The following is a 13,236-nucleotide window of genomic DNA, read 5'->3' as shown; positions in this document are numbered from 1 at the left end:
TCACTCTACAGTAATATTTTCAGTTTTCTGTGATCTTGTCCCTCTGGCCAGTAGTATTTTCAAGATCCTACCGGCCAGAGGGACAAGATCACAGAAAACTGAAAATATTACTGTAGAGTGATTCTAGTGTGGTATAAAACTAAAGAGCAATGTATCAAACTATTCTGCAAATAAAACTGTGCATGGACTTAAGTCCAATTACCTTATACACAAACTGTCCCTCTGGCCAGTAGTATTTTCAAGATCCTACTGGCCAGAGGGACAAGATCACAGAAAACTGAAAATATTACTGTAGAGTGATTCTAGTGTTGTATAAAGCTAAAGAGCAATGCATCAAACTATTCTACAAATAAAACTGTGCATGGACTTAAGTGCAATTACCTTATACACAAACTGTCCCTCTGGCCGGTAGTATTTTTAAGATCCTACCGGCCAGAGGGACAAGGCAAAGGAAGTTTGAATTCGGGGATCCACCAAATCAAGAGCTCAATAAAAAAATTGTCCTCAAGGAAAGAAGTATTTAAAAACTCTTGTGCCTAAGTCAAAGACGTCTACAATGTCATGTTAGCGTGCAAATTTACGGTTTGCGAACTAGACGGGAAGAGACCTAAAGAAATATACAGCATTTTGCCGAACAATTCACTGCTTTACTCTCTACACATTATTCTTAACATGTCAGGTAAATGAAAACGTACTTGTCTTGTTGATCAACAAAGTTTTACCACTGGCAATTCGCATATTATGTGATTGGTATAGTCCGCCATATTGGAATAGCCGACAATTTCCGAAAACTGCTCGACTCGGAAACTCGCTCCTAGTACTCCTCGGTTGTCCTTCTGAGCGTTGGATTTAGGCACAACCTCGCGCGTGACCAGCGCCTGGTTACCAAGTAGCATGGCTTCCATCGCGGTGGTTGGAGCGGGAGTTATCGGTCTTTCTTCAGCGGTGACCATTCTTGAAAGAGACCCGACTCTGAAAGTCACACTAATAGCAGATGCGTTTTCTCCCAATACAACCAGCGATGGTGCGGCAGGGCTCATATTGCCTTTTGCGATGGGAAATACACCTTTGGCGTTACAGAAGTAAGCTTTTTGTTTCACCAAGGGATCCAGTCTACTTTGGGATGATCCGGGTCACCACATTTTAATAAACGGATGAATCCTCTGTGGTCAAGGATTCATCGACTACTTTGATGCACCATGATCCGATGTCACTTGGATCATTGATTTTGTCCCGTATATTTCCAAAGGAACGCGCACAAAAATGTTAAATTTCGATAGCCAGCCAACTCCATTCCTGCAAGGGTACTCTGTAAATCTTTGGGCAGGGGTGTGCCGCTGAGATACTGAAACCCTTACCCTATACTAGACCATGATCAGCTTGATTTTGCAACCCTATTCCAGACTAGGCACCAAAAACCCCTTCCCTATCCCAGACTAGCTATTTTCAATGCAGAAACTTATGTTTATCAAAATCATAGTCCAACATAAGCTAACTAATAGTTTCAATTTCTGTTATAGAACCTCGGGTAAAGATCCCCATTTTGGACTAAATTATTTATACACCGGTCACTTTTGCGGTGAATTATACCCTATTCTAGACCAAAACTGTTTGTTTTCTATACCCTCTCCCAGGCTAAACTTCCCAAAAACCATACCTTTCATAGCTATATAGGAGTACCCCCTGGGACCTCAACAAGCAATTTCAAAGCTTTTGAAAATGCATTAATATATACTTTCTGTTTGAAAATTATGTAGAAGATGGTTTTCTGAAACTCTGAAAGAATTGGAGAAGCTGTTAAAGAGAGAAGATGCAGGGCAATATCTAGCATTGTACTCAATGTCAGCTTATATTATTTTTGATGAAATTGAAGAGGTATGTCTAGTTTTATTTTATATGGCTCTGAACCCTCCACCCCCTCCCCGCTATGTATCATAATCCAGTAATAAAAAATGAGGTTCACCTAGCTTGTTCCTGACCAAGACTAAACATTGGACATTGTGATCAAGTGACTTATGCTCACTAGGTCTTTGCATTTGGACTATGTGCATTTTGGGTTTCAAGCAGATCTGCTTGGTGATCATTGGTCATGCATTTGTTGATATTCATTGCCCTTCAGTTTAACGTTTACCACTGAAATATCAGTTATGTCTAATTTATTGTGATTTTTGTAGTGTAATCAACTAACTAAGCATTGAATGTTCACATGATTATAATTTTAATATTCTGAGTATCAACTGGCTGGTTTTACTCATTCGATTTAGCACCCACCTAGAATAGGCACCAACCCTAAAGCCAGTAAAAGTAAAGAAGCGCCCAGCCTCGAACATGCACCCACCACCACCCCACTCCCCCCCCCCCCTCCCACTCAAACTCTAATAAGTGGTTACCCCCCTTGGAAGGCCTCTTAAATATTTTATGTGACTCAATTAATAGTACCACTGTTATATTTGTAAATTACTGTACTTTAGGTAATTTAAGATTGTAAAATGTACTCGTTAATTCAGTTGTTTTACTGCAAGAGAGTTTTAATAAACTACTTTACATAATTAGAGACCACTAATAAAAGAACATTTCTTTGTTGAGCTTATGTACTTATTACTGACAGGAACCTTATTGGAAGGATTGCGTGGATGGATATCATCTTCTTAGTCAAAAGGAGCTTGATAGGTTTCCACCACCATCAAAGTCAGTATTACTATTGCTTTTATTGTTGCATGAACTAGCAGGTCAAAATAATTAATTCAATTAATCACAAGAATTAATTATTTGATTAATCACAAATTAAAAAGAACTTGATAAATTTCTACGACCATCAAAGTCAATGTAACATCATTTTTCATTATGCAAATCAATCAATAAAATTTGATTCATTCAAGGAGAGAGACACTTGAAAAGATTGCTTGTAACTGACACACATAATAACTACAGATTACATAAATTAAAATTAAGGGTCAGTTTTCGAAGATGGAGGAGAACTCGTAGCAAACTTAAGCAGAGAAAACCCTACAATCAATCAGTCAGTAATGGGTAGGTAAGGTAAAGTCAGCATACAAGCTCAGTGGTCCATCAGGCTGAAGCTTATCCCGGTTCCTGTAGCATTAAGTGACTAGGAATATCTCTGAGGGGGTGCTAGTGAATGGTAGGGTTACCTCCAGCATTAAATGGGTGATTCCAAAAAATATCCATACCCTACCATGGGTAGCATGAACATTTTAAGACCCCCTTGCCTTTGGAAATCCCAAAATGGTCTACCCCCCCCCCCCCCATCCTCATGTCCATTGAATTCCAAAATTGTTAACCTCTCCTCCCCTCCGGAATTTCCAATTTTTTTCAGGCCCTTTGGAAACCATGTTTGACTGCCTACAATTTCTAACGAATGTTTTTTACCCCCTCCAAGAAATTTCTGCTCTCAATTTTCAGTCAAGCAAACAAGCAACTCAACTTTCTTATAAATGTTTAATAAAGCACAAGGTAGCTTTTCCTTCTAAGTGTTATCGTTAAGTTACTTACCACCAAATAAGACTTTTTGTTCTCAGTTCATTAGCTTCATATTTTCAGGAGAGTAGATCATATTGATACCAGTGAAAGGCAAAAGTAAAGTTCACAATGTGCCGTCACTTGCCATATTGAAAATTTTGCTCATTGAGTAACTGCTGACCACTAGTAATGCAGCCTACAAATCTGTCAGGTGTTCCATTAGGAAACAAGAGACTGGTGCCAGTTTTTCCCACTCAACAAGATCATTGAAAATGGGAGATCGGAAAGAAACACAGACTTGTTTTATAATTATTTCATTAATCAATCATCTAATTCATCAACTTTAAGGCCTCTTCGGTGAGGGGCTTGCGGCACAACCCATCTGCTCACTCATCTGCGTGATTGCTAACACCTGCCTGATTGATTTTTACCATGCTTCTGTGGTCGGTTCGTGCTTGATTTACAAACTGGAAAAGTTATCAGATCAGTGATTTCGAGCGAAGCTCTCGCTGTCTTCCCCCTCCGGAAATTCAGAGCTGAACCCCCCCTGATGCATTTGGAATTCCAAACTGCATTATCCCCCATGCCTATAGAATTCCAATCCAAAAAACCCCCATTCTCCCTCAGAATTCCAAGATGCTGCCCGTGGTATGTTATGGATATTCTCTTGAATCACCCAATTCACCAGTACCTGTTTGTACACCTGGGTGAAGAGAGGTACTGTGAAAGTAGTATCATGCACAAAAACACAATGTCCCCAGCCAGGACTTGAACCTGGACTTGAACCTGGACCTGGACCGCTTGATCGACAAACTCAATCTAATCTCTGATTTTTGTTTAATTAATGTTTGTGCTGTCTTGCAGATTTGGATATTCCTTCAGAACACTGTTTTTTAATGGCAAGCAATACAACCCATGGCTTCTTGAAAGGTAACAGGGTTTCTTTTTCATGCACTCAATATGAAATTGATAGACTTAAATACATTTGCCACCAGACTTGAAAAGCAATTTTTTAAGCATTTCTTGAGCATTTCTCGTCATGAACAATTGATAAATTTTAGACTCACAATGTGTTGAAGGTGTTGCTGCAAGTTATGATTCATTACATGTATATGCACTGCATATTATTCACTCTCAGATTTCAACGTCTGGGTGGTTCTGTTGTGAAAAAAACAATACATTCATTGGACGAGGTATGAGAGCTCAGTATGAACATAGTGCCACATGCCATTAAAATTTGCTTCGGGTTTATTGTTCTTGACATTGTTGTTAATGAATAAAATTCATGAATAAATGCATAGGTACTAAAATTATGTTATCAGATCAAATTTCACTGCTTTAAGTGTCAGCTTATTTAAAAGCTTGCAGGTCTTTATGATGTTGTCGTTAACTGCTGTGGGATGAGAGCTCGGGAATTAGTCAATGATCTTTCCATGGATCCTGTCAGAGGTCAAGTCTTAAGGGTAAGCTTAATTAACTGTTTTATGGTGTTTTCATCATGTACATAAAGATTATAAACTGATCTTCTCACACACAAGTGGAAGTTACTACAAGCCAAACTTAATAACAAAGCCACTGCTATTCCATAATGACAGCACATGATACCAAACAGCCAAATGAAACTGTTACCCAAATTGGCTCATGTGGTATGCGTATAAGACTGTTACAGTTACAATTATTACACATGGTCCAGTTTTGGTCAGTGTGGTTCTTTCAGGTAGAACAGCACATTCCATTTGCTAAAATGTATCCAGCAAGCTATGAAGCTGACATGTTTGAGCTAACTAGAATGCTAGACCTAAGGCCTTATGCATCCCATGGCGCAACAAGAACTTATTCTGATTATGATGATGATGATGATGATGATGATTATGTATGTTTGACTTGCCCAACTGAAATAAGGAAATCAAATGCAATAGCTTAATGAAATCATTTATATGAGAAGTGCTACACCTGTCACTGATTGAGGAATTGTTTTGTCTTGTTTCAGATGGAATAGTTACCACAAACTGCCACTTATAAGTCCAGGGCTTTTAGATGAGCTTATAAACAGAGAGGCTTATATCTGAGGGGGCTTATAGCCAAGTGGGCTTATAAACGAGATAAAAAAAATGATCAAAATACGTTTTGTATTTACTAGCAATTAAGCTTGAAAACGAATTCAAAAGAAGGAAAGTTAGAGGGGAGGCTTATAACACGATGTATTTTTCAGTTTACAGGTAGAATTGGGCCTATAGCCGGAGGGGCTTATAACCAGAGGCGCTTATAAGTGGCAGTTTATGGTAGTCGATAAAGAACCAAATAATTATATGAATTGTGATTGGTCTGCTGTTACAACACAGTCATTAATTTTTGCCTGAAAAAAAACGCTTAAGCAGTTTTTTTTTTATTTTTTTATTTCAAGGTAATACAGATACCCCTTTAGTGCGTCTTTACCATTTTTTACAGCAGTCACCACATTGTCAAAGGGTGGTTGTTAATGACCTTGTATCAATGGGGTCCACTGTTGTTGATTTTTTTAATTGAATTCTCATTCTAGGTTTATGCACCATGGATTAAAGAGGCTTATTTCAAAGAAGATAAACACCTTGCAAAGCAGGAAAGATACTGTTATATTCTTCCACAGTAAGACCAAGATCAAAATTTCTTTATAATGTGTAGTCCCGGAAAATATCCATACGTCCCCCACAAAAGGGATTTTTCCTAAGACCCCCCACCCCTCTGGAACTTCATACATTTCTTTAATTTTTCAGTATTACAGAACCCCACCCCCTGGGAAATTCCCATTCCCTTCTGTGGGGGGTGTATGGATTTTTTCTGGAACTGCCCAATGAACATCTACAACATTCTACATGCGTAGGTGGATTCAGCTAATGTGTTTAAATCCTTGTTGCCTCCCAAGGGATATCAATGCATTTGGGAAGTTACAATATTGTTCTTTTTGTACACACTCCTATGAAATCAGTTGCATGTGGCAGATTGCATCATTGTAACCTCCCAAATGAATCATCACGTGGTCTGGATATTGGATGGCAATATGTCAGCGGAATCTGTGTATTGCGGGCCCATGAGAATGGGTTTCTATTATCATAGGGCTGAGCCTAATAAGGATCTATAATCTCCCTCAAGTAAAAACTAAACTCTGCATCAAATGTTCTCTGTCCACACTACGCCAGAGAAATTTGAAAACGCATCAATCACCGGTCATTTTGGATTTGTGTTTGAGGAAAACTCGGGCAGGAGATCACGTGATTATCGTGAAGTCATTGTTGTCGAAAAGCTCCGTTTTCAAAGCGTTTTCCGTCCACACTAAAACGCAAAGCCGGCGTTTTCAAATTTCTGCGGTTTGAAGAGCGTTTTTGAAAAGCTCCGTTTTCATGACGGATTAGTGTGGACGGTAGGCCTAACCGTAGAAATTAAGCTGCGTTTTCAATTGCCTCTGGCGTAGTGTGGACGAGGCTTGACACTTTGTTACTGTTTCTTCAGAGCAAATGGTGAAGTTGTTCTCGGGGGAACTGGATATCACAATAACTTCGACACAAAAGTTAGCGCTGATGACACCAGACACATCTTAGAGGTCACGTCAAAGCTCATACCTAGTCTAAAAGTAAGTCAAGTGTTTGACAGCGTAAATCATCGGAGCGCAAAAGTGGAGTGATTTTAACTAGTGTATGTAGTGTATTTATAATATTATATATGAGAAGATTATGAAGAAGGATAAGTTTATTACACGACTAAACATAACTAAGAAGGCTTATAACCTTACACAGCCAATTCCCTGGGTCGAGTAGAGTGTGAGTCTTATATCTAGAAAATATGCGACTGGTTAAAGCTCTTCAAGCTCCAATTCGATCACAAAAGCTGGTTAGTAAATCTCTTATGTAAGGACTGGACTGAAAGAACAAAGAACATAGGTCCTTGGTTTTTCTATACAGACTTAATAAGGGCCGATATCCTACAAGTATGGCCCTCGCGGCTGGTTAATAAGCATGCACAGGCTTGAAAAATTGATGTTTTGAGCATTTTGCTAGCGGCATGTTGAATTCAGTGACAAAAAATGAGAAGAAAATCAATGACAAAACTTCTAACCATATCCCAGTCACTAATCATTGGTGCTATGTATGCACAAGGTAATTAACTCGATGAAATATTTAAAAAAATATTCAAATATTGTTGTTTATAGTGGTCAATGCGCTTAGCTACACCTAGCTAGTTCACAGGCATGCCACTTAAACAGAAAGAAACAAATATATCATCTAAACATAATAGGCTTAAAAATCCCAACTGGAAGGAGGCAGATCAGTGGGCTATTTTCAAGCATGACCCAGGGGTTGAACTAGGATCTACCGAGAAACGATTCCAGTTAGTGGTCAGAGCTGGACTTAACCACAAGCGACTTCCGGATTTTAAGTCCGCCGCCCTAACCACTCGACCCTGCTGCGTCCACGTTTTAAGAAATGCTGCACAATGCTCGTGATAAAATCGGCTGGGAAGATCGGTTTAGCATTGTCTGACATGTTTTGTTTCTTTTCTTCTCTTCAGCGAGCTCCAGTGTTAGAAGCATGGGTAGGACTGCGACCTGGTAGACCCTGCACAAGAATTGAAAAAGAGGTCATGAAATTTAAGGACAAACTTGGAAGAGAACGGAGTCTCAAAGTTAGTAGGGGAACTATAAATGTTTTGCAATTCTGGCAATAAAGCACTCGTTATATGATTAATAAATAAATAGAATTTACCAATTAGTTTTGGAGCGCATGTTTAAAGTCTCTTATTTCTCCAGGCCGTATCGGGACAGGACCGTCGAAGTTGGCACAGTAAGAAGACCGAAAGGGTGGCCATAAGGTGTCTCACACGCGCCTCACGTGGACACACAAGTCGCGCACGCGCCTCGCGTGGCTAAACGGGTCTCTCACTCGCCTCGCACATCGCTGACTCGTGTCACAAAACTAATGTAGAACAGAAAAGACTAACCATCTAAAACAAACGTTCGTATCATTCTTCTATGGTTTTTTCTTTTTCTTTTTCTGGTTTTTCGGGTGTTCATAATTATGGCCATGGTGATTTATTCTTTTGTTTTCTGTTTTTCAGGTTGTTCATAATTATGGGCACGGTGGTTCAGGTTTAACAGTTCACTGGGGCTGTGCAGCAGACACCGCTGATTTGGTATTTCAATTTCTGGCGCAAGGGCAAAAGGCGAAACTATAAACGATCCGTTGATGATAGTGTGGGGAACGATTATTCGTTAATCCAGGATGACTGGTCGTTTTCTCTTTACGCCTTTTTTGCTGTTTTGTGAGAGTTAAGGCGTTTTATCGATGTTTAAGTTAATTAGTCAATATTTTTTTTCACTGTTTTAGTACTATCGTTTTAAAATGATAGTATGAAAGTTCAATTTACCCCAGGACATCCCTGAAAACCATCTTGATAAGAGAAACCTCCTGCGTAACTGATCGTTGTTTCATTATATCACTTACGTACGGGTATATATAACAGCTGTGCAAAACAGCAGTGGCCTCTTAATTGATTTCGTACGTATTACATCAGAAAATAATCAAGTAATGATAGTTGTATAATTAAAAGAGAAATGACAAAATCGTGTATTTCGCTATTATAGGTAAAGTTACTAGTGTATATAATATTTGTATTGCAAGTAACGTCATTGCTGCGATAAAAAATCGTATAACTAATTTGTTAAGAAAATACCGAAAATAACATACTATTTGAAACAGGTCTGACCCGAGAGCAATAAACCCTCAATTACCCCAATACCGTGAGGTTATTGTTTTCTAGTTTCTTCTTTTGTGTGTGTTACTCAAATTTCGAGAAGATAAGGTAGGGCACTGGGTACTAGAATGTCACAGTCGGTAAAACAAGCGCCATGGTCAGTAAAATCTTGGTTGGAGCATGCGCATCATTTAGTTCCTGAATCGAACCTTGTTCTCCAGTCAAAAGTAGCATGAGCAGTAGCGAGCAGTTATTAAGAAATTGTGACTGAAAACGGTACAGACAAGGAGGATGAGGTATTTTTTGATGTCGTTTGTTTCTTGATATCCAGTGAGTGTTTTTGTTTAGTTACGGTTTCATTAAACATTCCAAGTGTTTTATTTATCTTCTTTTACAAAAGCAGAAGCGCCTTTGCTTCGTCAGGCAGTCAAATAGGCGAGTACCTTTCTATCGCCCGTAAACCCAATCCGCGAGTGTTGCACGGCCAGGTTATCCATCACCAGTAGATCGCCACTTCTCCACTGAAACCCGACTGCGCATTCCCACGCTGTTGCCCGGATGTGCTGCAACGCTTCCGGTTCAATTTCACTTCCGTCGCCGTAGTAAGTGTGGCAGGGAAACTTATCATCCGGGATCTCTGTGCCGTGAAAGTTTGGCATGTCCCTGTAGTAGGAGCCATTGTGCGACGTTGCCTGGTTGAACCAGATTTTCTCTCCGGTCAGCGGATGATGTATGAAGACATCTCTGTTTTGCCATAAGTACAAATCTCCGTTCGGGTCCCATGTGACACTGTACCCTTGTTGTTTCGCTCTGGGCTTGACATCCTAAAACAGAAGAGAGTTAAGGCGCTGTTACACTAGGTAATGATTCTTGAAACTTAGTTAAACACCCTGATATAACGAAACGACTAAATTCTACTCGTTGCCTCGCCGCAGCCATTGAAGAGGCTCTGGGAGGCTTGCGTGAGCGGAAAAAAGCGATGAGGGAACATTGGAGGTCAAAGAGAATGAAAACCTCTCTGTTTTCGGTGATGTCAGTATTATTTCTTCTATTTTCGTTCTATCTTTCAATTCAAAAACCAATTTAGCGATGTCCATGCAAAAGGCGTTCATTGCTGTGATCGCAAGATGCACAACGTAATGAGTCTAACTGCGTGTCACGTGATACATTCTCGACCAATCACAAAACGCGTTTCACTTGTGGAGTGTATATAAACAAGGCTATGAAATGACAAACCCTTTTCAGTAATTGTTAACCTGTAACCTGTAAATTGTCTGTTAGTGGGGTAAAAAGTGAAAAATAATCGGCTTTGTGTTCTCGCAGGGTTCGCCTCCACAGATAACTTTTGCGACTGTTTTTCAATTTATACTCCACTACGAATAAAATTGACAGGTTGACTGTTTCTGTATACAATACCTCTTTGTTCTCAGTAAAGAAAACGTGCTGCCAGTTCATGTAATCCCCGCGAGATTTGTCCGGCAAGTAGCGTACATATCGCAGTTTCTTTTCTTCAAACTTTCGTACAACTGCAGAGTCAAGTTTAGAGAGAAGTTCCTTGTTTTTCACAAGTGGTGTTTCACCACCGCAGCCTTCAGCAGCCTGTTTTAGGCAGAAGAAGAACACCTACAAAAGAAGTGAAACATAGTAAGCAGCTGAACAAGTTAGTCTGTTCCAGGCTGTCGGTTTGTGGGGGCGAGCAATAGGAGAACGAGCCGAGCGCGAGAATGAGGGGGATCTTGGGAAGAAAGAAAGAGAGTTAACGGGCTTTCTCGCCTCAAGTCCCTAGCCTTTTTTTCACCCGTTCTTTTCGCCGAAACACAATACAAAGCAGGCTATGTATCAGCTTACCTTGGAAGGGAAGACATCATTAAAAGCCATTTCATTGTGCGGCTCTATTGTATAACTAGGTGGGTCGATGCTGGCCGTGTAGGTCCCGGCACTTTTGTCAATCTGGGTCCGAAATGCCGTGCCACCGTCGTAAGTCAAAGTTTTCCCTTTAATCGCTTGAGCAATGATCGAAAAGTCCTCTGCTGTTTTAGCTGGCAGATCACGGAACAATATCGCGGGGCTATGTGGGAAGTTTTCCTCCACGTAATCCATGCATTTCTCAGTCAGCTCCGCGAGAGAGGACTGGTTCCTATTATTTACTCGCACGCCGAGTGGGAATGAATCTCTTGGCTCTGCTAGGAACTCTGGGAAACCACCGCCCGTGGAGCCTGGAAGAAACTGCCTGTCTCTTAGCCTCGACTTGAATTTCGTCACCAGCTCCTCTCTGGGTATTGGCTCAAAAATGCTCGCTGTGGTGGCAGTTGCAGTTGGAATTTGCAATGAAGAAAGGTGGACAATTATTTTTCTGCTTGGCGTTCGGAAGCCAGATGAAAATCTCCAAAACGTTGTTAGTACACGAGCTGTCATGGTCTGAGGGTAATAACAAGATATTATTTATATTACTAGAATTTCTAGCCGTGAATATCAGAATCTGACATTCTAGAATCGGTCAAGAAGTCATTGTTACTCAAATAAAGAAACATTTTTCGCATGGCTTTTCGGTCCCTGTAACTTATGGTGCGTTTCTTTGGGGTGATCTGGATCAGGATCAGTAATTTAAGGTCACTTGAATTAAATCTGGTTTTCTAGCTACCAGATTTCAAGCGGCCATTTTTTTATCGCGGTTTTTTTTTCCTGGACGGAAAAGGGACCACTCGTAGTCTACCGTGATTTACCTCTCTGTAGCTGCTGATACGTTTGTTATATTACCATACAAACTCTTATATTGGCACCGTTCATACAACGGAACCTGCGTCACGCAAGCTACGTGACCAAAAAAATTTCTAAAATTTGCATAAGCTTCTTGACGAATTTCAACAGCTAGGGAGACGTTCTGTATTGCTAATATTACTACAAGACCTCGTTTAAGAACATCACACTTACATGTAACATTATTAGCCGTAACGTTTGAAGAAGCATCCAAGGAATAGCCGCTAAATTAACAAAAAAAGAAAAGCCCGTAACTCCGAATTTGCCATCTTGTCCCAGCTCATTGTCCTCGAAGTAATATTGTAATTTCTAGTCGATGTTGTTTTAAGATCTAATATTAATTCTTAAGATTTTCGTTTCGAATAACATCGAGATCTCAAGAGTTTATTCTTTTATATACCAGAAGCTATTTCAATTTTCTTCATCAGATATGCAGTAAAAGTCGCCTTTACTATTCGGCTGTGCTGTTGTGAGATGTCTATGATTATTCTCAAATTTCAGGCGCTTTACACGACGAGATCTTCTCAGGTGTAAGCTGACTGCAAACATGTAAGATAGCTTATCTTTGTTCCTACTTTTTCCTTCGCTGGCAGCACCTATGACACCTCTCAACTTCAATGGGATGAAATAAAAATACGCTTGAGCAAGGTTTACGTCTTTGACTCACCTTTCTGGCCGATGGGTTCCCGCTGTAACGCAGCCACAGGTAGCGTTACGCGTAAGTACACGACTTAGGGCCTCTTCATATATGAGCCCGGTAACCGCGCTGGCACCGGCTACCGGGACGAATTTTGTTGTCTGTTCACGTGGAACATAAGCTTGTCTCGTTCGCGGCTGTCGTAGCTTTGTGAACTCTTGTAACTTTACTAATGGAAATACTTCAAATATCTGGAAAAGATTACGAGCAAAACGGGACCGTTTACATAACTAGAACGGATTAAAACATATGTGAAGCTTACATCGCCTGTGGCTTTGACGTGAGCACTTCGCAAGCCTTTGTTTTTGGTCGTCACGCTACCAACGTCTCATATTAAAACCAGAATCGCATTTCTTTGCGCGTTTTAGCCAATGACAACTTCGCTAATATGTTCCTGGGTAGATCGCGCCAAAATTCACAGACTACACCAATCAAAAACCTTGTCTTATCGTGACGCCAAACGTTAGTGATTTTGACACACGTCACCAAGCATCGAAGTTAAACAAAGTTTACCCGTACAGAGTACCCAAATAAATAACGCGAAAAGAAACCTTATTTGGAAAAACAATATTAACTCA

At 40.2% G+C, this 13,236-nt stretch overlaps 2 protein-coding genes across 2 annotated transcripts; one reads left to right on the top strand and one right to left on the bottom strand.

Annotated features, from left to right (window-relative positions):
- The first annotated feature begins 866 nt into the window (after positions 1–866).
- LOC145463127 (D-aspartate oxidase-like) lies at positions 867–9,627 on the top strand. Its single transcript, XM_081446845.1, has 10 exons — positions 867–1,082; positions 1,758–1,875; positions 2,609–2,688; positions 4,345–4,410; positions 4,619–4,673; positions 4,842–4,943; positions 6,020–6,105; positions 6,967–7,087; positions 8,023–8,136; positions 8,569–9,627. The coding sequence occupies exons 1-10, from the start codon at positions 895–897 to the stop codon at positions 8,683–8,685; spliced, it is 1,047 nt and encodes a 348-aa protein (XP_081302971.1). The 5' UTR covers positions 867–894; the 3' UTR covers positions 8,686–9,627.
- On the bottom strand, positions 7,737–13,036 carry LOC145463126 (dapdiamide synthesis protein DdaC-like). Its single transcript, XM_081446844.1, has 5 exons — positions 12,629–13,036; positions 11,053–11,622; positions 10,621–10,827; positions 9,648–10,028; positions 7,737–8,069 (listed from the first exon to the last, which is right to left on the bottom strand). Exons 2-5 carry the CDS (start codon positions 11,617–11,619, stop codon positions 8,019–8,021), a joined length of 1,206 nt encoding a protein of 401 aa, XP_081302970.1. The 5' UTR covers positions 11,620–11,622; positions 12,629–13,036; the 3' UTR covers positions 7,737–8,018.
- Between the last annotated feature and the right edge of the window lie 200 nt (positions 13,037–13,236).

Source organism: Orbicella franksi, chromosome 12 (assembly GCF_964199315.1).
Source record: "Orbicella franksi chromosome 12, jaOrbFran1.1, whole genome shotgun sequence".
NCBI lineage: Eukaryota > Metazoa > Cnidaria > Anthozoa > Scleractinia > Merulinidae > Orbicella > Orbicella franksi.
This window is presented reverse-complemented; position numbering and strand designations above follow the sequence as displayed.

What these genes read in the sequence shown, in the direction of transcription:
- LOC145463127 (XM_081446845.1), top strand. Translation starts at nt 895, where the DNA reads ATGGCTTCCATCGCGGTGGTTGGAGCGGGAGTTATCGGTCTTTCTTCA. An exon ending in TTTTTGATGAAATTGAAGAG is followed by an intron (nt 1,876 to 2,608) that starts GTATGTCTAGTT and finishes TATTACTGACAG; the next exon opens with GAACCTTATTGGAAGGATTG. An exon ending in AGCTCATACCTAGTCTAAAA is followed by an intron (nt 7,088 to 8,022) that starts GTAAGTCAAGTG and finishes TCTTCTCTTCAG; the next exon opens with CGAGCTCCAGTGTTAGAAGC.
- LOC145463126 (XM_081446844.1), bottom strand. Translation starts at nt 11,619, where the DNA reads ATGACAGCTCGTGTACTAACAACGTTTTGGAGATTTTCATCTGGCTTC. An exon ending in TCTTTACTGAGAACAAAGAG is followed by an intron (nt 10,029 to 10,620) that starts GTATTGTATACA and finishes CTTCTGTTTTAG; the next exon opens with GATGTCAAGCCCAGAGCGAA. An exon ending in GGTTTACGGGCGATAGAAAG is followed by an intron (nt 8,070 to 9,647) that starts GTACTCGCCTAT and finishes ATTCTTGTGCAG; the next exon opens with GGTCTACCAGGTCGCAGTCC.